This window comes from Kockovaella imperatae, assembly GCF_002102565.1.
Source record: "Kockovaella imperatae strain NRRL Y-17943 chromosome Unknown BD324scaffold_20, whole genome shotgun sequence".
NCBI classification, from domain to species: domain Eukaryota; kingdom Fungi; phylum Basidiomycota; class Tremellomycetes; order Tremellales; family Cuniculitremaceae; genus Kockovaella; species Kockovaella imperatae.
This window is the reverse complement of record NW_019028960.1, coordinates 92045-117538: the sequence shown is the minus strand read 5'-3', so window position 1 is coordinate 117538 and position 25494 is coordinate 92045. Positions and strand designations below refer to the sequence as shown.

The window sequence follows — 25494 nt, the reverse complement described above, 5'->3', positions numbered from 1 at the left end:
CCTTGAAATTACGCGTTTGATCTTCTCGAGGTCTCTTTTCCGTTTGACCTGTGCTCCTTCCCCCCTAAACTCATGTCCTATACGCCTTTGCACGAGCGACCTCCTCACTATACTAGTCTGCCTACCCCTCCTGGGAACGTGAATCGATCTCCCCGCTACGCCTCACCTGTTTCTTCACCAAGTATCCCTTGGCCCGACTATCAAAACATGAGTAGCTCTCAGGATGAGGAGGAATATGACGCAGGACCATCGCACGAGGAAGAACATCACTCTTCCTATGACGAGGTGGACCAGGCGGGGCCAAGTCGCAAGAGACAGCGTGGGGAGAGCAATGGACATCCTCATCATCCGTCTCATCGTCCATCCCAACGCAATCTGTCAGATATGCCTATCATACCCTCCATCTTTGGGATTGCCCCTAGGAATGAGTTCACCAAGAAAGTCGGCGAGTGGATCATGGAGTGTACCAGAGGACGAGAGCATGTAGAGGTGAGGTCAAACGATACGCTTATTCAAAACATACTGACCAAACGTAGATTGAGATCAAGTTAGGAACCCTACATTCACCAGCCGGTCCACAACGTATAAAGCTTCCAACGAGGACTGAAATCAGTGAGCCGATCTGACTTTAAATCCTTCCTGTCGCTGACTTTCCCAGTCTTACAGCCAGACTATCCAGTCGGTAACTTTGCATCCACAATGCACAAGGTATGTTCCTCAACCGCCTCTCCATTTTCCTCTTCGCTAAGGCGTGCTCCAGCGGATGAACCAGAACCTGAATGGCTTGCTCAATTCAGCCTTTCAATCCTCTCAACAATCTCCAGCGCCGATCAAGTTCTTCAGAGAACAGCATAGTGATTCGTTTTATGGAGGTCAACGAGGACACAAATTACGCGTGTCGAGGGATCGTGCTGGCAACCTGTTGCCCGGTGGATGTATCGTAAAGCATCGAATAGGGGACCTGAATGTCCATTCTCCCAATGAGCTGTTTGATTGGCGAGTCAGTGTCAGTACCGAAGAGCCTTGTGAGTTGAAAGATTAGGCTCGACGGGCACAAAAGGCTGAAAGGGGGTTTCAGTCCCCGAAGTACCTTCTGGTCAGCCGTTACATGTCAGAGAGAAGGATAGGGCATGCTATCAACATCAATTCTGTCGGATCGATTTGACCGTTGTGACAATGAGAGTGGGTCAGAGTCCCGCGCGGACATCTCTGACTCTTACTCAGCAAGAAAACGGACCGCCTCAACTGTCCTACGAGCTCGAGATTGAAGTGCTCGACGTTCCACTCCTCCTGGCCGAGGGTGAGAAAGAAGCACGAGGCGAATCGAATAGGTTCGACGATATACTACAATCGATTCTCGATACAGTCCGAATGATCATTCGCAATGTGGAGTAAATGTTCATGTCATGCATTTTTTGCCGTCTTCTGCGCTTCTTATGGAACTCCTCAATTCCACTTGGCTTTCAGTAGTCTACCTTTGATTATGGGTTGACTGACCCGGATGGCCATTAACAAAGTCAGCAGCGTGAACACCAGTTGAGGCTTATTGAATGCGTCCGAGAGAATGTCAAAGGAGCCAGAAGGGGTGAGACCCCGAGTAAAGAACAAGTCGAGGCCGTGCGCGAACAGCAGTGACGTCGATTCGACATGAGCAGGCGATGAAGTCAAGCAAGTAGCGCCGAGGACCTACATAATCAATTAGCCAAATCGCACCCCTTGTCACGCGCATCCGATGCCTACCTGGTTATTATGCGAGATGACACGTTTTGGATCAGGAGGGATCATAGGATCGAACGGGATCAACATCTCCTCCTTGTCGCTTGAAGTGGGTTTCCCAGTCGGTCGTCGTGGATCAAGCACCCGTCGGGCGATATGAGCGACTTGTCCGCGATCATTCACGTCTGCGTCTCAGCAGGCATTCCTCATTCCAAACTCACAGACAAGCTCTTTCATGGTAATTCCGAACTTCGACCGAGTCATCACCATTTGTCTGACTCCAGAGGGTGCGATGAATGATTGAGAGATGACTTTGAGGTCCTGTGTCTGCGCATATGAAGACGTTCCCGGCCTTGATGGTCAGGAAAGATCAAGTAGGCCCACTCACGTTTGCCCCTTGTTCCCGTCCTCGTATAATTCTACCGAAGTCATTCGGTAACCCACACCGGTCTCCAACCATGTAAAGACTAGCCAGTTCTCGCTCATGGTGGCGATGACCCCTCTGGCAGAGTCCACATTATCCATGGTGGCCGTATACACAGTACGGCCAGTCACACTGTCAAGCACCGTGACGGAGCCAGTCTGCTTGAGCGGGTGCGTACTGGTCATGACTACGAGATGCGGGTTGAGGTACTTGTAAAAGGTCGACTTGTCGCCCAGGACACGACCAAAGGATGCGATGGAGTCGAATCCTGCGGGCGCAATTGAACCGAGGACTTCGCCATCAGAGAAGCGATAAGACCATTGAGGGGCGGACGAAAGGAGCAGATCAACAGCTTGGCCGATTTTGTAACCTGTCAATGTCTGTGTACCAAGACCTTTGGTCAGACTCGTGTAGGTCATGGTGTCGTTTGCCAGCGCCCTTGCGACCTTTTTGCATGCCGGGAATAAGTAGACCTGAATGTCAGCTGGATCCCTTTTCCGGAACCCACGGTATCCGACGAGTCTACCACGGCGATGACCTTGTTGTTGGTACCACAGTGTTCGTGCCGAGTGATAAAGGCGGCTTTCAGGTGCCCTTGAAAGAGCGTCTTCCCCTTGGGCACATGAGTGAGATCGTCCTCGTCTCCCGAAACGTGACCGGTGAAAGCGTCGATATGGTACCCGACAACGTCCTGCCCATCAGCTTCCACTGGATACACGATAACTCACGGCGGCCTCTCGAGTCGCAATGACCGCCAAAGTGGGATTGACGCCCTCCCCGACTTCCCTTACCACCCACATGTCCTCGACATGGAGATTGGAACCCTCCGACGAGAACGTGCCGAGGTTCGTAGTCCAGAGAACGTATCCGTTTGAGCTGTCGAGAGCGAACACTTTGCCTGAACGAGTGACGGCTATGAGGACCTGTTGGAATCCAAATTGATCGCGATGCAAACTGGCCGTCTGCATCGGGATCAAAGCCGTGGTCTGCTTGCCCATCATTCGCTTGACAAGGCGGAGCGTAAAACCTGGAAGATCCTGGACTGCTCAGTGCGGAGCATGGAGTGAGCACTCACTTTGAGCTCGAAAATGTGTCGACCGAGTCGATGGACAAACGTTTCCTCTGTCAACAAATGCCCGACTTGCTCAACGGCGGGTTCGCCCAAAGTGACGAAACGGACGGCAGCGAGATCTGCGAGACTCTCTTCCCTTATCCACCGCGTAGCTTCTTGCTCGACCAAAAGCGATGCGCCGCTGGAAGTACTGAGCAGGATCTGAGGCATTTGTTTTGGACCGATTGTGGGAGCGATGGCCAGCTGACCTTTAGCTCGCGACAGCCGATTGTGACTCACGCCTTGAAGTACGCCATGACTGGCTGTGTCGAACGAAAAGGTGAATGCGGTGGATATAGATGTAGTACCTTGAAGCGTGTACGTCTGTGCGACTCCGGCCTACGACTGTCAACGAGACTTAGGCATCAGAACTCACGTTCATGTTGAAGGTCCAATACACTCGGCTAAACGTGAGCGAGTCTTTGAGGCTCGAGGCAGCGTAGACAGAGTCCGACTTGTCCGCAGAATGATGCTGCGCTAGTCAGCCGGAATCGCAAGAATCATGAATCTCACCGAGGAGTCGAACTCGTCAATGATCTGCGCACCATCTTTGACCCTGATGATCTGGACGGCCATATTCTCCTTCTGTCCGAGAATGTATCCCTGGTGTCGTCCATCGACTTCGAGGATTCGATCATAGACGTGCCCTTGACCTGGCATGAGATCCTTAGTCTTGCCCAGAGTTCCATGCGTGTCCACTTCTGCTGTTCTTATTCGTCCATGTTCGGCCCAAACGACTTGAGCGGAACCAGGTGTGGAAGCTGCCGCCAAAAGAGCTTGCGAGGGATTTGAGATAATAGACGGGACGTGAATGAGGTCTCCTCGAGGCTCAGAGGTCTCGAGGGAGAGCGATAAGGTGGTCAATGATGTTTTTGAAAAGCCCGATGAGAGAGCGAGGATATGGACAGTTGGACCAGAAACCAGCAACTGCTTGAATAGGATGGTATCGCCTACGCCTGGTGCTTCCAGACTCCAGAGTTGGTTCCCAGATTTGATGGCCAGTCGTGTAATCCGGCGACCATTGGACAGGACCAGGACGCTGTCATCTGAAAACCCAACATCTGTACCCAGGTGCACAGGGACGGTCAACTGAGCAACAGATTCGGGCAATAGTGTCTTCTCCCAGGTGACACGACCAGTTTCCATAGATATGGATCGGGCAGTGGCTCCTCCGGACCCAGAGAGCAGAATGACATCTGCAGATCAGCATACAATTCCGATATCCTCACTCACCATCCCCGTGGACGTGGTATGACACCACTGGATCCTTCTCGTCAAAGAGGTGTCTCCAGGCTATTAGGTCAGGTCATGTTCTGGCAGCCTTTCAGCCCACCTATATCTCCCGTCTTTGCATCTATGCAAGCGAGCACGTTCTTCTTGGTCAGAGAGACAACACGCCTTCCCTTTGAAGTATCGTATATTCCCGGAGGGGTGGGTCCGAGATGAGGCTCGCCAATCAGCGGTTTGTGCCAGTCCACTATACCAGCAACGTTGGCTTGGATGGCAAGCACAGGAAAGAGGAAGGATAGGAGAAAGGCGAGGACAACCATGCCCCGAGAACGGGGACTCATGATGTTTCGCAGGATGTAGAAGAGAGGTAGAGAATGAGCGATTCGCGTTTTCAGTGAATTCCACCGGGGTCGCCGGTGGACGTATAAAATTCATGTCACATTCGTATAGGCTACAACATGGGATACACTCTACACTCTCTACGGCTTTCTATGCGTGCCAAAGTCTTATCAAGCTTCAGTAGTGGTCTCTGATCTCTCTGGTACATTCTGCACGCCAGGGTTGCCTTCCATGAGATCCTGAAGTGTGGGCTTGAAATACATTGTCGTGATAAACTGGAGGTCAGTACATCCGCTGGAGGTTCACGCTCACTTTTTTCCTGTACCTCGTCGTGGTGCCCACACCCAGTGTGCCATGCTTGATGGCACTCGCCGTGAGGTGATTCAGGATGACATGATTAGGAATGGCCAAGATGGAATTATCATCTGTACCAGCAGGTGTCGCGGATCCAGGCAACACCTCGTCTGACAATTGTTTCCTCGCATCAGAATTGACGATGACTTTCTCGAGGACTCTGGGAAGCATAGGCGGCTGAGGTACGGCCGTAAGATGGGGAACATCACGGTAGTGTTGAGACCATTGTTCTGCGCTCATAGTAGAGGGTAATTCCTCCAAGTATTGATAGAGGAAGAGAGGAGCTGGGATCGTAGATGTCCATTGCGAGTCATCGACTGAATAAGGTCAGCCAAGGGAGTCAATGCAATACTCACTATCTTCGTGCTTTGGCGCTGGTGGCTTCGAGTCCATGGCCCATTCTGCTCTGGATTCGTCTTCAGTCTTTGGGGCTTCAACCTCGAGCCAGTTGACCAAAGTTCCGTCATTATCTGTAGCTGTGGGGATGTTTTTGGAGCATCGCCAGGAGTCGTCCACCAGAAATTTCAGTCGATACTGTCCCGGTGGAACACGTAAAATGGTTTCAAATACCCCATCACTGAAAGATCAGTCATGAACGGGGGGAAAAATCACTTACACTTTGTTGAGCTTAATCCGCTTCTTCCAGTTGTCTGCAAAATCGCAAATCACTGAGACTTGCTTTCCGCTTCCCTCCCAGCGCACAGGTACAGAAACCGATCCGTCAGCTTCTCCTTCCTCTGTTGGCGCGAGGGGGTCCATTGGACGATGTGTGGGCGGGGAGGGGGCGACGGTCGGAGGAGGAGGTTTGGGTGGAGTCCCACCTGGTGATTGAGACATTTCTTTACGACCAGGGATAGCTATAGGCTCGACTGCACGAGTGCGCCCCCGGTCTGCATCATTGGGAAAATAAGAGTCGTCCTTTGATCCAGAGACAGCGCGTGGTGATGCGTCAATCCTGGTCATGGCTCCTAGACCGGATTTCCGAGGACCCAGACCCATTTTCCAACGACGAGATGGAGATCCTCCATCTGGCTCTACACGCTTACCCTGGGATGTGGGGCCCGTAGCTGTGGCCATAGTATGGACAGGAGCCGCAGGGACAGCAGGGGTAAAGCTCAGCTTGTTGAGATCCGGTAGTTCGAGAGATTTACGCCGTCTAGGCGAATTCCCTCTGGCACCACCGGACGGTGAAGCAGGATTCGAATCATTCGGTGTAGATATTTGACTCGTTCGTTGAGGAAGAGGTAAGCGTAGATTGGGTCGATTGGGATTCGGGACGGTATCTGATTGACCTAGTTGAGGAGAGATTGCTTTCTGTCCGTTTCCTCCTGTCGCTCGAGCTGGTGACGCTTGAGCAGAGGGAGTGTTGCCCATGGTGTCAGGAGGTCGAGGCGAGGTCGTGGTCGTAGAGACGTAGGAGAAGGAAGGTCGCACTGAAAGAGTCCAGGTCGTGCCGAAATGGCAATTGAGAGAGGGTTATAGCAGACAGAAGGAGGAGGACGACGAGGAGAGCAAAGGGGGGAGGGGAGACCCTCAATGATCTGAACTTTTTTGCCACTTTGAGTAATTTTCCCAACTTGACACACGCCAGTGCACTCACCCCACGTCGCCGGGGATTTTGGCCTCACATACAATCCTCCCATTTCAATCCACGTCTGGGAATCACAGAGCACACAAGCCATCCGACCTTTCGCTTCACAATGGCGACGAGACCAGCACCTCCGTTGCCAGGAGGTACAAAAGCTCGAGCGAGTGGATCATCGTCCCATCATGGAGATAGGCCGCGGCAAAAGCAGAGGATAGGTCTGTATCAGATGGGCAAGACTCTCGGCACGGGGTCATTTGGCAAAGTCAAGCGTGAGTCATGGATAGCCAACGAGAATCTAGACTGATCAATGAGCTCAGTCGCTACACACATGGTGACCAGTCACGAAGTAGCGCTCAAATTTATCAACCGAGCCAAGATCACTACGCCAGATATGAATGCGAGGGTGAAGAGAGAAATCCAGTATCTCAAAGTCCTGAGGCATCCTCATATCATCAAGCTGTGAGCCCCGCACAAAGAGGACTGGACCTGATCGGATCAGATACGAAGTCATTACCACCCCGACTGATGTAGTCATGGTCATGGAGTATGCCGGTGAAGAGCTGTTCACGTACATTGTGGACAAGGGCAAAGGAGGAGTAGGTTCCGTGGAGGGGGTTTTGGGCTAATATACCAGATGGCTGAGGACGAAGCAAGACGGTTCTTCCAGCAGATGATCGGTGCTATAGAATACTGTCACCGACATCATATCGTTCATCGTGATCTGAAGCCTGAAAAGTGAGCCAACTAGCCGGTCCGCGTACTGACATCCTAGCCTCTTTCTCGACGCTCGGAACAATATCAAAATCGGCGACTTCGGACTGTCAAACCTGATGACGGATGGAGACTTTCTCAAGACTTCATGCGGAAGTCCAAACTACGCCGCACCGGAAGTCATCTCTGGAAAGTGAGTTCCTAGTAGCTCTTCCCCTTGCTGACGACAGACTCTACTCTGGACCTGAGATCGACGTCTGGAGTGCAGGGGTCATCATGTATGTACTGCTCTGCGGCAAGCTTCCATTCGACGACGAGAACATTCCCATGTTGTTTAAGAAGATTGAAAGTGAGCGGGTCCACCGAATTTGAGCTGATATCCGAGGCGGTCAATTCCACGTTCCAAGCCATGTCTCAGATGAAGCTCGGCACCTGCTGAGGCGGATGCTAACGGTCGATCCCCTCAAGAGGGCGACTATCAGTGAGATTCGCTCCATGCCCTTCTTCCAACATAATCTCCCTCGATATCTCAATCCACTGCCGGAACTGGATCGCTGGCCGACTCTGCCCATGGACGATATGCAAACCTTGTTGTTGATCAACGAAGGCGAGGCGGATCCGAAACGTGTGGCAGAGGAGAAGGGTCTGGTGTTCTCAGAGGACCTCGGCATCATTGATCCGGAAATTGTCTCAGCGCTGTTGGAGAAGATAACAACGTATACCGAAGCCATGGTTTGGGATGCGCTTCAGAAGGATGGTGATAATCAGGTCAAGGTGGCGTATCAACTGGTCAGGGACCATCGACGGATCCTGAAAGATTGTGAGTACCAGATCATTTCTCGTGCTGATGATTCAGCCCTGACCATGGATGACGATGAGAACACTGCAATGGCAGACTTCATGGCTTCTTCTCCGCCGGCGTGGAACACCAACATTCCACCGCCCATGGTTCAGCCGGGTCCCGAAGAAATGGACTGGGAAGAGGATGTAGAACAAGACATTCAAGACATCCCCAACGCACATTTCGGCGTGCTTGATACCAGTCTGCCAGGTCACAGCACACCTCAGACGGACGACAAACATCAGCAAGAATTGGCCGAACGAGCCGCTCGCGCATTGCTTGACCCTCCACCGCGTACCAAGCCTATCGCTCGACCTAAATGGCACTTTGGCATTCGGTCGAGATCTCCGCCGATGGAGGTCATGCTAGAGATTTACAAGGTCCTCAACTCGTTGGGTATGCAATGGAGACGCAAAGAAGGCATCGCGATGCCTGAAGTGGGTCTGCCTCCACCTGGCGGCTATCCCGAGGATGTGATCAATGCCATTGAGCAATGGACAGAAGAGCACGACGGTGTGGCGCCTGTGATGGGCAAACGTCCCCCAGGGAAGAAGGAAGCTTCGGTTCAGGATAAGGCTGCGCAGGGGCTGTACTTGGTGGAGACGCGAGCGCAGTACGGAGATATTATGGTGAGCGATCGAGAGAGAGGGAGAGAAAAATGCCAAGACATCCAAAGCTCATCACCAAGACACAGGTTCGCATGGATCTGCAGCTCTACCGAGTAGATGCTGCCAATTACTTGGTGGATTTTAGAAATATAGGGTACTACAACGTTGGCGAGTCTGCCGATGAGTATGACACTGTGGGTGCGACCAACGGAGGTGGTGGTGTCAGGAAACCGGGTGTAGATGGAGGCGCTACGATTGGTGGAGTGTCTGGTCCATTCCACTTCTTAGAGATGGCCTGTCAGCTGATTGCAGAGTTGGCCAGTGGATAGAATGTAGCATATATATATGTAAATGTTGTACATGCAGTTGGTCGTCGTTGAATATGGTATATGCAAGTTTATTAGCTGACACTGAAATAATTTTCTTCTTTTCACCCTGACGCCCCTCCCTCCGGCACAGCATTTTCAGGTGGCCACCCTCGCTCTCCCTCTCTCTGCCACCCACACTCCCCACCAAACGACGATCTTCCTGGCGGCAACGAAACGCCCTCTGCTCCTTTTCGCAGCGCTGAAACAACCAGTTCAAAGAGGACAGCCAGCTGCTGCTGCTGCTGCTGCTGCTGCTTGGACTGCTGTACAATCATCGCCAACGCGTACATCTGCCAGCTGCGATTCCCGGGACCACCGAGTATACGCCCTTTGGAACATACCTCGATAATAATAATAACATTAACTAAAAATTGAGCCTCGGGCGCCTCCTTTGGATGCTTTTATCACATCACTTTGGTGCCGTTCAAACTCACTTTTTGGCGACATCTCGTCGTCGTCGATACACTGGGTGCAGCGACGACCGCTCTTCTTGAAGTGCTGGCGTCTTGTGAAGTGGAGAAGGGGCGAGGCTAATTTCCCCTCGCCGTCTCCACACACCACTCGACGCCATGAAGCGCTTGTTCAAGAGCAAACCAGGGATCGATCCTCTCCCACCACCGCCTCCTTCTCCACCGCCTACTAATCATTATTCGAGTCCACCACCGCCGCCTCTTCAACCGTCTCAACAACCTTCACTGGCAACAGCCCCGCCACAATCCAATCATGCCCCCAAACGATCCATTGGAAATCCGTTCTTACCGGATAGGGATGGTCATCATATGATAAACCATGGCTTCCTCGATTCGCGACCGAAACATGGTGTGACCCCATTCCCGGTCGACTTGGGTACCAACCGTCCAACTGGGAAAGGCAAAGACAGATCCATGCCGAATTCGCATACCGCTCCATCCTTGCTGGAGATCCAACAGATGCAAGCCCATGCTCAGGAGCAGGAACGAGATTCTCGTCGAGATCAATGGCTCGCATCTCAACGCATATCTCCGCAAGAGGAAGGATCATGGGTCGGATCTCCTCCGCAAGGTCTATACTTGCCTCCAGGTGCCAGACCTCCATCACCTCAACAACATACACTCCCTAGATCTTCCACTCCCACTCGACCTTATGCTCCGTCTCAATCCTCATACTCGACCTCTCACGGTCAACATGGTGTTGAGCCCATGGAGCAATTCCAATCTCCGAACACGAGAAATAGAGATAGAGGGTATTCTGCGGGGTCAAACTCGCAACGATCAGATCATGAACACGCTAATTATCCTGCTCCGCCTCCCGTGATGCGCTCTCCCCTCGCCAACAATGCCTACAGCTCCCCCGAGATGACCGACGCGCCCTTTCCCCAGGCACATCCGTTCTCTCCTCCTTTTGCTCAAGCGCCTTTGGAGGAACAGATTGCGTCGATACGGATCGAGGCGCCTACACCCGATGAGGTCCATGGCAAGGAGAAGAAAAAGTTCTGGGGCATGTCCAATCTTTGGGAGAGGGAGCGCAAGGATAGAAGTCGGCCCATGACGCCGGATGAAGGGTCGAGATTCGTGGAAAACTTTCAGGATGCTCCCAGCTCTCACGGTCATGACGAGCATCGCTCAAGGGGAATGCTATTTGGCCGAGTAGGAGGAGGCGGTGACAAGGATACGACCATCTCCACAGCGGACAATGTCACGACCGCTATCCGTGAGTCGGTACGATCGCAACTACCACTGACGCCAGAAATGCTATGCTCTCACCCCGATCCTCCCTTTTCCACCTCGTTTGAGATTTGCGAGCGGATCAATCATTCGACTCAAACGGACAGTGTTTCCAAAGAAGCAGCTCACGCCCTGCGCAAGCAATTCAAACATGGGAACGAAGCGGAACGTAGAGCTGCTACCCATCTTTGGTTGATCATGATGCAAAATACGAACAAGGCCTTTCAAAGTAAGTCAGACGCCACTGACCAGGTCGTTGACGATCAGCGTACGCTTCGAGCAAAAAGTTCCTCGTTCCTCTTGATACCATCCTCATGTCACCTCCCAACAAACCACTCGTCTCACTTTCCACCCGCAAAGTCATGACCGACGTGATTGCCGATTTGACCTACAATTATGGTCAGAATAGTGAGGCGCTAGTCGAGTTATGGAAGAAGGTCAAGATGCCTCAGGATGCAGACTTCGTGGGTAAAGGTTCGCACTGAAGCTGACATTCAGGGCATCCCTCTTCCGGCCGATCATCAGGCCTTTGCCCCAGATACCTTTTACGAGCCGACACGACCCCCTGACGCCAACTCTGTGCCTCCCCCTGTGCCGATACGGCAGCCGCATAATCGTGGGCCGGGTTACGCAGCTTTGCCGGACCATGGCGAGGATCTGCGACGACTGCTAGAGGAGTGCACCGCCGCGAGGGAGTCCGCAAGGGTGTTGGCGGAGGCGTTGGTCTTCACTCGACCTGACGAACTGGAACACAAACCTTTGATTCACGAGTTTTACCGCAAATGCTTCCTCGCTCATGAGAGTCTCACCGGCCAAATCGGATGGGCGCAAGCGGAGGCGGGTCAATCGCGTGAGAGAGTCCTTATCCACGCCCGCATGGACGGGTCGGACGACCAGGCTCGCGGGTCGACCATTGAGGAGGACGCCTTGTCAAGCTTGCTGGATGCTCATAATGCCTTGGGAGACGCTCTGAAGCAGCACGACGACCTGGAGCGCATGGCCAGGGATGAGAGAGAGATGAGAGAGGTGAGGGAGAGGAGCAAGAAAGATACAAGGATGCAGAGGACGGTGAGTGAAGACCGTCAAGGCTGAGCTGACGTTCCAGTCAATGATGGACGATATGCTCAAGCCGGGAACTACTGCATCATCTTCGCGATCTCCATCGCCTGCACCACATGCTCGTCTTCCCGCGCCGGACCATGCTATGCCTACTGCATCTCCTCGACGTGGCCCCTCACCATTACCAGCTCCGATCCCGGCCGCCAGATCCCTCGAGAACCGTTCACGAACGCCTTCGCCGGACCGTCTGCCTAGAATAACCAATTCGCCTGGTCGCGCCTCCCCTCTTGGCATGGGTAAAAGTCGAAGACCCTTACCCAATCCTTTCGCTCGTGATGGGCTGTCAAGCGTACCTAATTCGCAACAGGGTCATTCCAGTCTTCAAGGCCACTCCAGTAATCCCTCACGGTCAGGGACTGGCAGTACGCATGACGATGGGCAGGATGATAGCGAGGCACCAAGTCAACCCAGCCGCAAAGCTTTGGGTAAGCGAAGGGCTCAAGCGGCGGACCCAGATTGTGAGCGCTGAGAGAGCTCTGAGAGGCTTTGAGACCGCGACCAACTGACCCGCTCTCCAGCCACCTTTGACCCTAATGACATGTTCGGCCTATCGACCACCAAAAAGTCTGCTTCTTCCGCATCGTCGGAATCGCTTCTCGCCGACGAGGCTTATATCAAGCCGGTGACCTATGCCTACGATGCCTATCAGGAAAAGCTAGAGGCCGAAGCCATGTCACGCAAGGGGAGTAGCACGGATCACGCCATGACTCAACAGCATAGTGCGAATGGGGCTGTGTCTGCTGTCAGTCCACATATACGACAAAGGCAAGGTTCAGTCGCGTCGGTACAGAGCAGTACACGATCTGCTCATCGAAGGATGGGGAGTGGGGATGTCTTGGTTAGTCCCGCGAGGATGGGATAGTTATGAACTCCCAAGAGGGAGCGATGGCACTGATCTGGGGAGAAGACTTTGTACACGATGATCCTGTTTTTAACGATTGATGAAATTTGATGCTGCAGGCTGTCTGTGAGGAGTACGATCGGGAGGTAGACAGAAACGGGAGGGTTTGAGCGGGCATCTACATAGTTGATGCATATGGCTTGGGCGATGCAGCGAGAGACCTACAACCCGTCGTGCCGTGCCACCTTTCATCGCCACGGATTTTTTCGACGAGACGAGACGTTCCACGCGAAATGCTGTCTGTCTGTCACCGAACTGTCTTTCATTGTTGTCTTTCTGTGCTTCGACTCTGTCATACTCCAAAATGCGCCTACATCCAACACTTGCACTATTAGCAGTGTTAAATGTAGCAAGTGTGAGTCTCCACAGGTCGTCCATGCTATCAATTTTGCTGACGAGGCTGTATTGTATACCAGGCGCTCCATTTTTACTTTGAATCACACGAGAAGCGATGTTTCTTGGAAGAGCTGCCTTCAGATACTATCGTTGAGGGTGGGGTCAATTGCCTCTATAAGCGAAGGTATAAGATATTGAGATGCACCTTTTAGGCCATTATCGCGCCCTGGTCTGGAATGAGGAGAGGAAAGAATGGGGAGGAAAGGAAGGCATGGGTATTCAAGTGGAAGTGCAGGTGCGGTGGAGTGATGAAGCTCATGAGAGAGTCAGTCTGGCAAGCTGACGCTCGCTCGCTCGTTCGCCCGCTCCACGTAGGAACTCGCCTCAGGTCACAACGTTGTCAATACCCGTGGACCACCTGAAGGCAAATTCACGTTCACGTCGCATGATTCGGGCGATCATGAGATTTGCCTACATAGCAATGTATCGAGTGGGAGCTGGATAGGTGGATCAGAACACATCAAGATGTACTTGGACATCAATGTGGGAAGCTCAAAGAAGGATATGAGGTGGGTGTGGTCGAGCAAGCCCTTCCATCCGACAGCCCGCGTGGGGGGCGGGGTGTAGTTGGAGCTCCAACTTGAGCAAACTTGGTTCAGGCTGACACATACCTCTCTTTCCCAGCGACGACGTCTCCCACGTCACGACTCTCGCTACGAAGATCAGGGACCTCAACACCAAAGTCAAAGAGATCCAATTGGAACAAAAGTACATGCGCGAAGTCGAAGCTACCTTCCGGGACGCAAGTGAGAAAACCAACAGTCGAGCCGTTTGGTGGAGCATCATTCAGATTGTTGTCTTGGTGGGAGCGGCTTTCGGGCAAATGAGGTATCTAAGGGTGGGTCTCAATCATCTTCTCAAGAGCTGACATCTCCAGACATACTTTGAAGATAAGAAACTACGGTGATCTTGCGCCCCTATGCCTATGCATATGCAATAAAATGTATCTATGCGAGCTTGTCTGCCTCGCTCTCTCGACCCTCTTCCCAAGCTCTCGCCTCGATGTCACCTCCTCGTTGCACAATGATCTCCAAGATGACATTGCCTCCGTTCTTGAGGTCGACCTGAAGTCCGCCGAGCGCCTTGGTCTTGACGGTAATGGCAGTCTTTGCCTCCTCATCCTCTTCCTCGTAATCATCATCTTCGTCATCCTCATCCTTTTCCACGGGTGCTTTCTCCACCTTTTCCACCTTGACTTCATCCTTGCCTTCCCAGAGCTCAAAGCCGACCTGCGAAGCTCCCTGCTCGACCGGAATGGCGACACGCCGTCTGACAGGTAAGGGAGCACCCGCTGAGATGATTTTGATCAACTCTTCTGAGCCGGGAACAACGAGACCGATAGGAGCGGATGTGCAGACAACTGGCTCCTTAGCGAGAGCAAGGACATCGTCGACCTTGAGACCGTCTTCTAGTTCTGAGAGATGCAGTGCTGTGAGGGCGCATCCGATCGCGATGACCTGAGATGGGTCAATGGCGGCAGTGACGGGTGTTGTGGGCGGGAGAAGGAGAGCGAGGTGAGATTGAAGACCAGGGAAGAGGGTAGAGGAACCGGCAAGGAGCACCTCGTCGATCTGGCTGAGATCGAGAGATGCTGACTCGACGACGGAGACGAGTTTTTGGCCAATCTTGCTGTAAACACCAGACGCAAGACCGTCGAAACGCAATCTGTTGATGGCGGTGGACAGATCCATTCCGTCCTTGAGGGATTCCTGGAAGGGTTAAGGGATGCTCAAGGAGGAAAGCACATACCACTGCGCAAGTTGCAGCACCACTTGAAGCTGACAGTGATCGCTTCGTGTGCTCGACTGCCAATCTCAGCTTTGCCTCGGCTCGCTTGTCAACGGCCGATGCGTTCTCTCCACACGGCAGGTCAAGGTCGACCTTTGTCTTTTTGCTGAATTCTTTGGCAAAGTGTTTTAGGAGCTGTGTGTGTCAGTGGCAGTCGTAATGGAAAAAGCTCACCAAGTCGTCAAACTCTCTTCCACCAAGCTTGTCGTCTCGTCCGCGACCGAGCACAGTGTATTCACCCTCTGACACTTGAACCACGCTAACGCTCAGACTCGTCTCGCCCATGTCCAGCACGACGACCCGTTTGTCTCGCTTTTCCTCTTCCCCTGCAGAACCTTCTTCGGGCTGACCCAACAAGCCTCGCTCCTTTCGCTCTTCGCTCAGTCCTACACGGTATCCGACCAACACAGCCGCAGCCTCATCGAGCACTTGCAAGACCTGCATTCCTGCGTCTTCCGCCGCCGCTTTCAAGGCCTCCTGCTGAGCTGGGGTGAACCATGTAGGGGCTGAAATGACACACTGAGTCGGTTTGACACCGAGAAAGTCGGTAGCGGATCCAAGGAGGGTGGAGAGGAAGAGAGAAGTGACTTCGGGGACTGTCAACGTCTTTGTAGATGGGACCGGCTCGTTGGCTCCAGGGTTGGGCGTCGCTGTTCCAGAAGGAGCAGCTGAACGCGGAGCGGGGGTCGGAGCCTTGGTAGGAGGTAAAAGAACGTCCACGGTGTAGGCTGGAGTCTTGGAGTCAGGAATCAGAGGAGCAGTGAGAATGGCCGTATGGTCGACCTCGTCGTAAGTGTGACCTAGGAGGTTTCGGAATCCCATGATGGTGTTTTTGCCATTTTTCACCAAGTGCGGTTTGGCACCGTTTCCGATGTACTGTGAGAGGAGTGTCAGTGTGAATCCAATCAAATGCGGAGGACAGACTGACCACCTCCTCTCCAGCGTACGAGATCGCACAGGCGATCTGTCTCTCTCCTTCTTCATTGGCAATACACAGAGGATGACCTTCCTTGTCGATAACAGCGATGGAAGCGTAGGATTGGCCAAAGTTGACCCCGAGAACAGGTGGGCGAGACCTAAGTGTCAGTGAAGGGTGACAATCTCTGCGACTTACATGATGCACGAAGATGGATCTTCAACCTATGATTCCCAGAAGTTGGAACTTTTTGAACGTGGATCGTTCTTCAACAACCAAAATTTCCAGCTGCTGGCCCCGTATCCCACTGGACATGAAGGGGAACCGATTTAAAGAGACGGGATGATCCGTGCAGCGGAGATGGAATGGCAGGTAGAACCTCGGAGGGAGGTTGTCCACTGTTGGACAAGAGAAAGACGAGCAGCGTTGCTCGGTTGCTGCTACGTTCGAGCACATGATGGACACACGCATGATGGATCGCATTCCATGATACTCATCAGAAGATCGTCAAGCCGAGCGACTGATGAGACGCGTCCTCTCACTGACCATTGTACTATGATGATTCCAAACGACGCGGTGGTCTGTGTGTCGCGCAGCAAGAAGGGAAGGGAACACTGTTGACCCTGAACACAGGCCAGGCCAGCATAGAATTGAATTCAATTCAATCATCCTCAATCCTCATCCCCTTTGTCCCTCTGTCTATCTCTGTGTCTCTCTCTCTCTCTCTTTTCTCTAGTCTCGACCACGAGCAAACGTATCTCAGCTATTATCACTTGGCTCTCGCATACCGCACTCCCTTTGAGAAGCTGCTCATATTCGCACGCTTCACTATCTCCTTGCTTGACTCATCCCTTTGACTCCGCCTCGGTCCAGCTCATTGATCATGTCTTCGCAGCGAGACAAAGACCTGCCTAAACTACCGCCTGGAGAATTCGGTGAGAACGCTCTCGGGCTACAAGCTAGCGAGAAGAAGCATTTGTAAGTTGTGATCGAGGAGGGATCGACGTTACATACGCACACAAAGGCTCAGAGACAAAAAGAGGGCAAGTAAAATTGATCTTTCCGCTGACTCTGCTTTCTCAGTACACCTCGTGTCTACACCACTTATACCAACCTGTCCCCGGCCAAGCCGACCCGATCCGCCACTGCTGCTTCACCTTACGCTCACTCGCACTATTCCGGGTCTACGTCAACGCTCAATTCCACCAATACCATCATAGCACCGCATTCACCTGCAATTATGCGGACTGGAACGTCTATCCGATCCATGACGACACCAACCAAGCCCATTTTTGCCCCGGTCTCTCCATCTCCTCTGGCGAATGAACATGGCCGACGAGGCTCCGGGCCGAACGTCGCTGCGTCTCGAGGTTCCTCCTCCTTAGGTAAGAAACGGTCCAGTGGACAGCTTCTAGCTGGACTCGGTAGAGGGTTAGGTCGCATGGGGAGCGTTGTCAAGCGAGCCGCGTCGGATAGCACCGCCATTCGTAGTAGAGCTCCTACCATGACCAAATTGAGCTTACGGGAAGACGATGAGGATCTAGGCGATGACGGTATAGGTCTACCATTTAATGTTGAGGTGAGCATATAGGCCTGTAGCTTCTGTCTGACCCGCAGCACGACTTGCACGTCTCACCGACCCTCGAAGACCTACCACCTGTATGGCTGGAGGAACTCAGGCGGCAAGGATTGTCAGAGCATGATCTATTGCTCATCACAGCGGCGAGGAATCGGCAAGCCGAGACGTTGAGCAGAGTGGAGTCTCGTCTCGAATACCGATCAGCCAGTATACCAGAATCCCACTCGGATCCTTTCCTGTTGCCACAGCCTGTGCCCACCACCTCACGATCCGAGAAGCGACTGTCCGATCAGCTCAGACATTTCTCAAAGCTGAAGCTAGCAGATGAAGGCGAGGACTGGTCAGCGAGTCTCCTCGACGTATTTGAGGCGCAGGATAAGAAGCCCCTTAACAAGCCAAAGGAGAGCATCCCGCTTGGATCATGGCTCCCATCGCCGATATCTACCCTGGAACCATCGCCTTTGGCTTGCTCTCAGCTGTTCCATTCGATCCGCACCTCGGATCTGGAAACGCCTACCAAGCCTTCGACTGGACCACGGACATCTTCGCCTGTATCATCGCGTGCAGCTCTACCCTTACCCTCACCCTCGACTCCTCAAACCGTTCGTGACCCCTCGCGGCAACGCTTGACACACACTCAGAGTCGGTCGTCCTTTGACCTTGACATTGTGACACCGTCGAGTTCTCAACGACCAGAGGACGAATCTGACGGAGAGTCTTACGACCAGTCGTCCGATATTGACCTTGTCGAAGCGATGGTATCGGATCGATATCCTGAGTCTTTGGCTTCGGACCGGGTGAAAACTGTAAAGCTGCCCGTGGAGGAGGAGGACATGGCGGGGAAGAATGTACCGGACTACGTTGATGACATTCATGATGATGACAACGACGACGACCTGCCACTCCGAATGCCTCTACCAGCTCACGCCCGATCGCAAGCTCGATGCTCTTTACCTGCCTCTGCTTCGTCATCAGTATTGCTCTCGCCGTCCCCATCATCGGACCCCTTGCCACTGCCCAATTCGTGGGATCCAACAAACGATCAAAGACAATCATGCACCTCGGCACCGTCCTTCCTATCCTCCGAGGAATCTCATCGGTCGGTTCACGAAGCCACCGTCCAACTAGCCTACAAGCTGCTATCTAGACCGCCAAACCTTGCCAAAGCCGATAGCAGTCAGAGCGCCCTTGACGCCTTAGACGAAGCCGCTCGAAAGATCGCCTGTCCTTCCTCTCTACGCTACAGTCCTGGGAATACGAGCATGTTCGAAGATGCTGAAGAGCCTTGAAGGTGTTCTTATTATGCTAGTTCTTTGTCTCTGACTATGCCATGTATTAGGTCGTCTCGTATCTTGCCATGTTTCCAGACTGATCCTCGTTTTCGACCTTCAAATTTGAATCCTGCTCTCTCCAATACTCTCACACTCCCTTCATTCCCATCGAAGACGCTCGCTTCTATACGCCATATCCTTCCAAAGGTCGCGAAGGCCCATTCAACGTATGGGCCCGCGACTCGAGTCATGATGCCTTGACCCCAGTACGGTCGAGCGAGCCAGTATCCAAGGGTAGCTGTTCGACAATAGACATCGTCCTGCATTTCGAGAGCGATCGAGCCGATCACTTGGTCATTCAAGGTGATGACATGATGTAAAGGAGCCGACTCAGCATTCTCCCTTGTTGGCCAAGGACCTGATTCGAGCCAGGAAGACTTGTCAATACAGTGATTGACCCACCACTCGGCAGCAGCTTGTGTGTAAGGTTGAGGAATGCGGTTGGTAAGGTTGTGTAACACTTCAGAGTCGTTCAGGTATTTGACAAGAGCCTCTGCATCTCCTTGCTTGAACTGCCGAACGGCGAGTCCTTCATTCAACGTGAGAATGGACATGGTCAGGTGTGTATAGGTTCGAATGATCAGTTTTCGGAAAATGTCCGACTCGACGGCCCGCCCGCTCTCACGGACTTAAGGATGTCGAGTCGAGAGTCGTCAGGTACAGCACTAGAAAGAAGATCTGTCTCCTCGGCATAGCCCTCCTAGCTTCATATCCGACCGTACTTGTACGTTTTCTCGCTTTCAGCTGAGCGAAAGACTTGTGTGAATCTGTCCTCGCAAATGCACTATGACCTCGACCAAGAGCGAGATAGCAATGACCACCCCTGAGGGATCATCGCTGTGCGGTTATCCCACGGTGGCCCGCACATGTCCTACCCTGTAGGTTGCCCTGCCCCTTCGCTGGCATCACACACCCCTTCCGGCTTCGTGAACGCTCACACCACGACACTCGCCGCTTCGCTTCACCCGTGTCCGTGACAGGGGGCGGGGCCGGTAATCTGCATACCAGCATCATCTAGATGCAATACATGTGAAATCTATGCCTTTCGTGATGCTCTCACATGCTCCACAAAGTCGTCAATTGTCGATGGCCAGGCCGCTATTGTCAACTCGGAACGTTGTTCGTTCCACACTCACCTTCCTCGTCGTAATCTTTGAAATCCGCATCAATGGTTCGGACGAAGTCAATGAACAATGTCCAGGTATCTTTTGATACTGCTTTGCCCCGTTGACGTTGAAATTCGATCCAAGATTCAAAATCTTGCATTGAGAAGAGGGATGTAGTGGATGAAGGGAGGTGTGAGAGTGCCGAAGGAGAAGCTTGCAGAGCGGGAGGTATGAACAATGTCCACATGTCGATAGCTGTATCGAGGGCCAACGTTCGAGCTCCTGGAGCTTTGACCAGGTCGAACGTGTGCATGTAAACTTTTTTAAAGTATGCAGGCTCAGTATTGAGCTTTTCTCGAAGCGCTGGGAGTCGAGCTTTCATCCCTTCAATCGAATCGATACTAGCGTTGGGTTCTCAGCAATTGTATAAGAAAAAAGTTAAGGCGGTCGGGTCAGTCGGCTCACTTGCCAGGCATGGATGACCATCCTGAAACCCATGGACCTTTCTCCCATTCTCCCGTGACTTTTGATCCCAGATCCGCAGCGAGACAAAACAGGACCGAGTCCTGAAAGCCAGATGAGTTGAACGACTCCTTGAGGTTGAGAAAGTTTCCAACTCACTGTTGACGGATCAATATCTAGCTCCTCACATAATTGCATCGTCCCGTCAATCTTGATCAATTTGGGATCGGATGGATCTATCTTCAGCATCGTAGGAATACACTCGCTCACCCTTAAACTTCTCCCAGACATCACCCAGTTTCTTCTCCTTCGTCTTGTCTTCTTTCGTCGTCGTCGCATGCCGTTGCATCGAAGGATCAGAGTAGAAAGCTTCAATGGCCTGGGTATTAGCTCGAATCGCGTTAGGTATACTCACTCCCTCTACCGTCCTGTGCTTCTTCACGAGTTTCTGAGCATCGGCCAAGCTGCTCATCAGACCACCTCACGTCATGTTCCTCACGTTGCTCCTGTAATCTCTCGAATCTCCGAGATGAGCCCCGCATCTTTCGACTTGGTCCCACCGAGCCGAGACTGGGAGATCAGCGACGTCAAAGTGGAATCACTTGCCATAGTGGGAAGAAGAAGCCAGACTACAACGATCGCGATGAGAGCGTATACAATCGTAGACATGTAACGGATGGATCGATAGACCGCCTAACAGAAGTGGACACAGTGTCGCTGGTGAAGTCGGCGAACGCCGCATGGTATGATCATAAATGTGGTGCCTCTGGTCATAAGCCCCCTTCGACGGTAGCAGACTCCCTCTGGCCGCCGACGCCGCGCAATCGGCTCGTCTTCCCAGTCTCCGCCTAATGCTGCATGACACCGTAGACACTACTCAAACGACACACGGCGCTGTTCACCAACACCTGCCCATTCCCACGTTTTCCAGATCTCCCCTTTGACCTCTTGCTCTCTCACAGATACGTTTGCATTGGCCTCGACGAGGTCCTGAACCCGTTGCCATAACCTCGTTCGAGAATTCGACGAGCCTTTTGGCGGTAAGACTAGGTCTCGCAATTGGGTAGGCGGGATGAAAGGGTTCGGTGTGGTGACAGGATCGGTGTAATGCAGTGATTCCTAATTATCAGCGGAGCTCTACCAGTGAACTCGCCTGATCTTGAAGTCGCTTGAGGACGACTTGCACCAGCTCTTCGGCCTGATATTTTTCAGCGCGTCGGTGACGCAGTGTTGATCGAAGATAGGAGATGATGACCAAGACAATGCCAGAACCTGCCGTGAGCGTTGCCCCCAATATGTCCTCACCTATCAGCTGAGACCGCCATTTCCGAAAGAGACTGAATACAGCCAATTTAATCTTGCACGAAAGGTTGAATTCTGGCCGCGCGGATGTGTACCATGACCGGCCACTAGACTGATCAGCACGATCAATCGAACTACTCACTCAGCATCGATCGACTCGATCACATCATCGTGCTCGACAAGATCCGCCAATGCCGCGTCGTAGATCTCTGAGAATTGCTCTGGGGTGAATTTGGGCTATCTGGTCAGTACTGATCAACACGCTAGCTCACGTCTCGTCGGTTAAAGTACCGAGCTTTGAGTTTGCTCTCTTCAAGGCCAAATCTTTCGCCCGGGCCTCTGCGTCCATCCTCGGCACCGTAACCAGCACACACGATCGCACCCCGACCTCGGGCCAGGTCCTTTTCCATCTCCTTTGCTAGGGTCCCGATCAACCTCTTCCTGACTGTATCAGGTCGACAAGTTGGGGGGAAAGCCCGTGGCCCGAAGAAGGGCATGCCGTTGAGAGCGGAGAATACCTCGCCAAGCGGGTTCTCCGAGTAGACGTATTCATGTTTGCAGCCATAGAATCGCCCGTTTGCACAGGCAGCATGTTGAGGGCAGGGGGCACAAGTCGAAGGGCGTGGGATGAAGGGCAAAAGGGGTAGAGCAGAAACATCGCATTCAACCCGAGGCGCTGATGGGTCATCCAGAGCCTGAGCCGTGCGACGAGCAATACATGAATTGGCAGCCTCTATTGCGGCGGTCCTTGCAAGGAGAAGATTATTCGTTGAGGACCCAGTGTCGCAGAAACCGATCTCTTGAGACGCTTTTTGCCAACCCGTGATCGAGCTCATCAAGATGAGGAAGAGCATGGTAAGGGGGATAGCGATCAGAGGAGGTCGATTGTCCACGGGTGGTGCTCCGGCTGGAGGTGCTGGTCGCGTCGCGATACTGGGTTTAGCGATCTTTGATGGGGTCTTGGATGGAGTCTTTCCGACTGAGTCGGTCTGGTCCCTTGGCGGAGTTTTCAGACTATCTTTGCTCGGTCCAACGCGCTTGAGTGAAGGTGTGTCGCTTCGAGGGGCAGGCTCAGAATACCTCGGTTGAGTTGGCTTCTTGGCGGAAACGCCAGCGGAAGACTGCCGTCAGCATTGACGAGCTGATGGAGACTCACCTTTCTCCGTCGCTTTTCTCGATCACTTCCCTCTTCCCCTCCACTCTGAAATGGATTATAGTCTGAGAATCCACTATCCTCTGATCGACGAGGAGTCTTGGGCTTCTTGCTCTCCTCAGTGTCACTCTTCACTTTAGCACGGGGAGTCTGTTCAACGGAAATATGAATCGCTGGTTCCTCCTCCTCCTCCGCCTCCACGGCAGGGCTATCGGGCGGCGATGTTCGAGCCTTGATATAAGCGAGGTGTCTTTCCCTTCAAAACTCACGGGTGTCATTGATTCTGTACGTCTGGTCCTGCGCGGTACGGGGATCTCGACCGATACGCCTGTAGATTTCTTCGGTCGTCCACGAGCTCTCTTGGGCTGTTCATCGGAGGACGCCTCTGATTCCGTCGTGCCTTCCACCTGCTTTCCATCTTTGACCCTGACGATGCCTTTGCTTGATGGTTTGGCAGACTGATTGAGTTCCTGCTTCTATCAGGAGTGCACTCGGGAAACTCGACTGACTGATGCGCGAGCTTGGACTTGAGACTCGAAAGCCGCGACTAGATCAGCTTTTTTCGCCGATGGCGGAAGGCTAATGTCATGTTGGAGGAGAATCCCGCTGAGTAGGAAGTGAGTTAGGGGGCTCGTGAGGGACAGAGAGTCACGAGACTAACCGCAATTGCGCGACCTTGATTGTCAGCGATGAAGATGACGAGTACACTCACCTTGAGGGAAGATCCATCAAAGTCTGGTTGCAGATACACGTCTGATGGTGGGACGCTCATGATTTGTGAGGAAGTGAACAACAATGTTGATACAAACAAACTCGACGATGGTTGACTGTTGGGATGCGGCGCGTTTCAAGAATATTTCATTAATCTACTATTTAGGATTTAATTTCCATTTTATCCCAGAAGCTCACAGTGCGCCCGCGGCCGCCATTCCGCGTTATCCGCACCTGCAACGCAGCGAGCGAGCGACAAGTGTCTAGCACTGTGCAAGAACCCCTCGTTCGGTGCTTTGTGTGTCGTCTTGAAATCTCTCCATCTAGCATTATACCTATTGGTCCTCTCGCCATGGCCGCCGTCATGACACCGAACGCACCCATCGAGGTCCAAGCAGGATCCTACGTTGGATTCGACAGTGAGTCCGTGCAGAGCAGCCATCGAAGCTGGTCGCGACGAGGACGAGCTTGACTGATTGATTCGTTGTCCGTATTAGCCATCACTCGTCAGATCGAGCACAAGCTGTTGAAACGTGGATTTCAATTCAACGTCATGGTCGTCGGTCAGACCGGTCTCGGTAAATCAACCCTCATCAATACACTCTTTGCCTCCCATCTCGTCGAATCGAAAGGACGTATTGAGCCAGAGGCTGTCTCCCCATCGACCACTGAGATACACGCTCAATCACACAGTGAGGCCATCCAGCTGTCATTTGAGCTGACACCATAGTCATCTCTGAAAACGGTGTCAAGCTCAAGCTCAACATCATTGATACTCCTGGATACGGAGACTTGATCAATAACGAAGGCTGCTGGGATCCCATCATCAAACACGTGAGTTTTGACGCCTATTGAGCTCAGCTAATGGTTCAGATCAAAGACCAACACTCTGCGTACCTGCGTAAAGAGCTTACAGCCATGCGTGATCGCTACATTCCCGATACTCGAGTTCACTGCTGCTTGTTCTTTATCAATCCTACAGGTCATACCCTCAAGCCTGTGAGTCGGTGGCGGGTCGAATCCATTGCTAAATTGACAGATTGACATTGTGGTGCTGAAAAAACTCACCGATGTGGTCAATGTCGTACCCGTCATTGCAAAGGCCGACTCGATGACTCTGGAGGAGAGGGCACTGTTCAAAGAGCGGGTGAGAGAAAATCTCCCGAGGACCTTCGCTGAGTACCAGATCATGGCCGAGCTACAGCACCATCAAGTCCGTCTCTACCCTTTTGACGCTGAGGAGAATGATGATGAGGAGCTGCAGCTCAACCAGAGAATTCGGGTAGGTCTATGGGGAACGTACACGACGCGCTGACTCCTAGTCCATGCTTCCATTCGCGGTCGTGGGCTCGGAGCGCAACGTCGTGATCGATGGCAAGTCGGTCCGAGGACGGAAGAACAGATGGGGAGTGATCAATGTGGAAGATGAGAGGCATTGCGAGTTTGTCTACCTACGCAACTTTCTCACCAGGTGAGGCGTCCAAGTCTTGAACTCGGCTCACACGCAGGACACATCTGCAAGATTTGATCGAAACGACGGCGCAGATTCACTATGAGACATTCAGGTCGAAGCAACTGTTGGCCTTGAAGGAGTCGTCTGCCAAACAGCAGCAGCAATCTGCTCCGGCTTAGACGAGCCTCTAGCCAGTCATCACCAGAGACTATTCAATAATTTTATGCTATTTTTCACGCTGTACATGAGTATTTTGACGATCGATCCATGCATTGATATGCGCC

At 52.7% G+C, this 25494-nt stretch overlaps 12 protein-coding genes across 12 annotated transcripts; 6 read left to right on the top strand and 6 right to left on the bottom strand.

Annotated features, from left to right (window-relative positions):
* Positions 1 to 22: 22 nt before the first annotated feature.
* BD324DRAFT_639660 (CYTH-like domain-containing protein) lies at positions 23 to 1396 on the top strand (the record flags this gene model as incomplete). Its single annotated transcript, XM_022017262.1, has 6 exons — positions 23 to 489; positions 537 to 612; positions 659 to 708; positions 761 to 1025; positions 1079 to 1182; positions 1225 to 1396. The coding sequence occupies exons 1-6, from the start codon at positions 73 to 75 to the stop codon at positions 1393 to 1395; spliced, it is 1083 nt and encodes a 360-aa protein (XP_021867853.1). The 5' UTR covers positions 23 to 72.
* BD324DRAFT_668589 (hypothetical protein) lies at positions 1147 to 4801 on the bottom strand (the record flags this gene model as incomplete). The annotated part of the gene is made up of 12 exons (XM_022018926.1): positions 1147 to 1686; positions 1741 to 1901; positions 1938 to 2068; positions 2105 to 2613; positions 2649 to 2831; positions 2857 to 3177; positions 3216 to 3455; positions 3492 to 3590; positions 3628 to 3723; positions 3765 to 4447; positions 4485 to 4544; positions 4585 to 4801. 12 exons carry the CDS (start codon positions 4799 to 4801, stop codon positions 1447 to 1449), a joined length of 2940 nt encoding a protein of 979 aa, XP_021867852.1. The 3' UTR covers positions 1147 to 1446.
* Positions 4802 to 4898: 97 nt separating this feature from the next.
* Positions 4899 to 6674, bottom strand: BD324DRAFT_595715 (5'-AMP-activated protein kinase beta subunit, interation domain-domain-containing protein). The gene is made up of 4 exons (XM_022013850.1): positions 5791 to 6674; positions 5531 to 5751; positions 5133 to 5491; positions 4899 to 5095 (listed from the first exon to the last, which is right to left on the bottom strand). The coding sequence occupies exons 1-4, from the start codon at positions 6546 to 6548 to the stop codon at positions 4991 to 4993; spliced, it is 1443 nt and encodes a 480-aa protein (XP_021867851.1). The 5' UTR covers positions 6549 to 6674; the 3' UTR covers positions 4899 to 4990.
* Positions 6675 to 6770: 96 nt separating this feature from the next.
* On the top strand, positions 6771 to 9354 carry BD324DRAFT_639655 (putative SNF1A/AMP-activated protein kinase). The gene is made up of 9 exons (XM_022017261.1): positions 6771 to 7031; positions 7080 to 7221; positions 7262 to 7358; positions 7397 to 7497; positions 7535 to 7666; positions 7704 to 7822; positions 7859 to 8293; positions 8330 to 8943; positions 9009 to 9354. Exons 1-9 carry the CDS (start codon positions 6875 to 6877, stop codon positions 9249 to 9251), a joined length of 2040 nt encoding a protein of 679 aa, XP_021867850.1. The 5' UTR covers positions 6771 to 6874; the 3' UTR covers positions 9252 to 9354.
* Positions 9355 to 9477: 123 nt separating this feature from the next.
* Positions 9478 to 13261, top strand: BD324DRAFT_639653 (hypothetical protein). Its single transcript, XM_022017260.1, has 6 exons — positions 9478 to 10979; positions 11016 to 11222; positions 11261 to 11457; positions 11492 to 12061; positions 12099 to 12570; positions 12631 to 13261. Exons 1-6 carry the CDS (start codon positions 9860 to 9862, stop codon positions 12972 to 12974), a joined length of 2910 nt encoding a protein of 969 aa, XP_021867849.1. The 5' UTR covers positions 9478 to 9859; the 3' UTR covers positions 12975 to 13261.
* Position 13262: 1 nt separating this feature from the next.
* On the top strand, positions 13263 to 14349 carry BD324DRAFT_639652 (putative ER to Golgi transport-related protein). Its single transcript, XM_022017259.1, has 6 exons — positions 13263 to 13368; positions 13430 to 13505; positions 13562 to 13644; positions 13725 to 13918; positions 14034 to 14247; positions 14287 to 14349. The coding sequence occupies exons 1-6, from the start codon at positions 13318 to 13320 to the stop codon at positions 14314 to 14316; spliced, it is 648 nt and encodes a 215-aa protein (XP_021867848.1). The 5' UTR covers positions 13263 to 13317; the 3' UTR covers positions 14317 to 14349.
* On the bottom strand, positions 14350 to 16451 carry BD324DRAFT_639646 (putative heat shock protein HSP60). Its single transcript, XM_022017258.1, has 5 exons — positions 16312 to 16451; positions 16126 to 16273; positions 15372 to 16073; positions 15159 to 15332; positions 14350 to 15118 (listed from the first exon to the last, which is right to left on the bottom strand). Coding segments are annotated over exons 1-5 (1788 nt in total). The 5' UTR covers positions 16314 to 16451; the 3' UTR covers positions 14350 to 14356.
* Positions 16452 to 16996: 545 nt separating this feature from the next.
* Positions 16997 to 18981, top strand: BD324DRAFT_654106 (hypothetical protein; the record flags this gene model as incomplete). The annotated part of the gene is made up of 3 exons (XM_022018749.1): positions 16997 to 17091; positions 17197 to 17692; positions 17731 to 18981. The coding sequence occupies 3 exons, from the start codon at positions 16997 to 16999 to the stop codon at positions 18979 to 18981; spliced, it is 1842 nt and encodes a 613-aa protein (XP_021867846.1).
* Positions 18871 to 19618, bottom strand: BD324DRAFT_277212 (acyl-CoA N-acyltransferase). The gene has a single exon (XM_022012358.1). It carries the CDS (start codon positions 19575 to 19577, stop codon positions 18993 to 18995), a length of 585 nt encoding a protein of 194 aa, XP_021867845.1. The 5' UTR covers positions 19578 to 19618; the 3' UTR covers positions 18871 to 18992.
* Position 19619: 1 nt separating this feature from the next.
* On the bottom strand, positions 19620 to 21315 carry BD324DRAFT_277379 (Cullin binding-domain-containing protein). The gene is made up of 7 exons (XM_022012359.1): positions 21198 to 21315; positions 21007 to 21161; positions 20862 to 20970; positions 20751 to 20827; positions 20595 to 20695; positions 20160 to 20530; positions 19620 to 20121 (listed from the first exon to the last, which is right to left on the bottom strand). Exons 2-7 carry the CDS (start codon positions 21061 to 21063, stop codon positions 20060 to 20062), a joined length of 777 nt encoding a protein of 258 aa, XP_021867844.1. The 5' UTR covers positions 21064 to 21161; positions 21198 to 21315; the 3' UTR covers positions 19620 to 20059.
* A 1-nt stretch (position 21316) lies between these two features.
* On the bottom strand, positions 21317 to 23874 carry BD324DRAFT_277210 (Man1-Src1p-C-terminal domain-domain-containing protein). The gene is made up of 10 exons (XM_022012357.1): positions 23759 to 23874; positions 23708 to 23721; positions 23556 to 23652; positions 23316 to 23516; positions 23050 to 23277; positions 22166 to 23014; positions 22036 to 22130; positions 21897 to 22000; positions 21745 to 21863; positions 21317 to 21710 (listed from the first exon to the last, which is right to left on the bottom strand). Exons 1-10 carry the CDS (start codon positions 23816 to 23818, stop codon positions 21465 to 21467), a joined length of 2013 nt encoding a protein of 670 aa, XP_021867843.1. The 5' UTR covers positions 23819 to 23874; the 3' UTR covers positions 21317 to 21464.
* Positions 23875 to 24121: 247 nt separating this feature from the next.
* BD324DRAFT_584972 (septin ring protein) lies at positions 24122 to 25389 on the top strand (the record flags this gene model as incomplete). The annotated part of the gene is made up of 8 exons (XM_022013715.1): positions 24122 to 24176; positions 24255 to 24449; positions 24488 to 24591; positions 24631 to 24756; positions 24797 to 24904; positions 24944 to 25039; positions 25080 to 25228; positions 25266 to 25389. 8 exons carry the CDS (start codon positions 24122 to 24124, stop codon positions 25387 to 25389), a joined length of 957 nt encoding a protein of 318 aa, XP_021867842.1.
* Positions 25390 to 25494: the final 105 nt, after the last annotated feature.

Coding starts and splice junctions, on each gene's coding strand:
- BD324DRAFT_595715 (XM_022013850.1), bottom strand. CDS start 6,548: ATGGGCAACACTCCCTCTGCTCAAGCGTCACCAGCTCGAGCGACAGGA. Junction 5,492..5,530: donor AGCGCCAAAGCACGAAGATA/GTGAGTATTGCA, acceptor GACCTTATTCAG/TCGATGACTCGCAATGGACA. Junction 5,096..5,132: donor CGACGAGGTACAGGAAAAAA/GTGAGCGTGAAC, acceptor ACTGACCTCCAG/TTTATCACGACAATGTATTT.
- BD324DRAFT_639655 (XM_022017261.1), top strand. CDS start 6,875: ATGGCGACGAGACCAGCACCTCCGTTGCCAGGAGGTACAAAAGCTCGA. Junction 7,032..7,079: donor GTCATTTGGCAAAGTCAAGC/GTGAGTCATGGA, acceptor CAATGAGCTCAG/TCGCTACACACATGGTGACC. Junction 7,222..7,261: donor CATCCTCATATCATCAAGCT/GTGAGCCCCGCA, acceptor TGATCGGATCAG/ATACGAAGTCATTACCACCC.
- BD324DRAFT_639653 (XM_022017260.1), top strand. CDS start 9,860: ATGAAGCGCTTGTTCAAGAGCAAACCAGGGATCGATCCTCTCCCACCA. Junction 11,223..11,260: donor TACGAACAAGGCCTTTCAAA/GTAAGTCAGACG, acceptor GTTGACGATCAG/CGTACGCTTCGAGCAAAAAG. Junction 12,571..12,630: donor TCAAGCGGCGGACCCAGATT/GTGAGCGCTGAG, acceptor CCCGCTCTCCAG/CCACCTTTGACCCTAATGAC.
- BD324DRAFT_639652 (XM_022017259.1), top strand. CDS start 13,318: ATGCGCCTACATCCAACACTTGCACTATTAGCAGTGTTAAATGTAGCA. Junction 13,369..13,429: donor CAGTGTTAAATGTAGCAAGT/GTGAGTCTCCAC, acceptor ATTGTATACCAG/GCGCTCCATTTTTACTTTGA. Junction 13,645..13,724: donor GTATTCAAGTGGAAGTGCAG/GTGCGGTGGAGT, acceptor CGCTCCACGTAG/GAACTCGCCTCAGGTCACAA.
- BD324DRAFT_639646 (XM_022017258.1), bottom strand. Junction 16,074..16,125: donor CGTACGCTGGAGAGGAGGTG/GTCAGTCTGTCC, acceptor CTCCTCTCACAG/TACATCGGAAACGGTGCCAA. Junction 15,333..15,371: donor GAAGAGAGTTTGACGACTTG/GTGAGCTTTTTC, acceptor TGACACACACAG/CTCCTAAAACACTTTGCCAA.
- BD324DRAFT_277212 (XM_022012358.1), bottom strand. CDS start 19,577: ATGTCCATTCTCACGTTGAATGAAGGACTCGCCGTTCGGCAGTTCAAG.
- BD324DRAFT_277379 (XM_022012359.1), bottom strand. CDS start 21,063: ATGAGCAGCTTGGCCGATGCTCAGAAACTCGTGAAGAAGCACAGGACG. Junction 20,828..20,861: donor TGTCTGGGAGAAGTTTAAGG/GTGAGCGAGTGT, acceptor TGCTGAAGATAG/ATCCATCCGATCCCAAATTG. Junction 20,696..20,750: donor TAGATATTGATCCGTCAACA/GTGAGTTGGAAA, acceptor TCTGGCTTTCAG/GACTCGGTCCTGTTTTGTCT.
- BD324DRAFT_277210 (XM_022012357.1), bottom strand. CDS start 23,818: ATGAGCGTCCCACCATCAGACGTGTATCTGCAACCAGACTTTGATGGA. Junction 23,278..23,315: donor GTACAGAATCAATGACACCC/GTGAGTTTTGAA, acceptor GCTTATATCAAG/GCTCGAACATCGCCGCCCGA. Junction 23,015..23,049: donor GAGAAAAGCGACGGAGAAAG/GTGAGTCTCCAT, acceptor TGCTGACGGCAG/TCTTCCGCTGGCGTTTCCGC.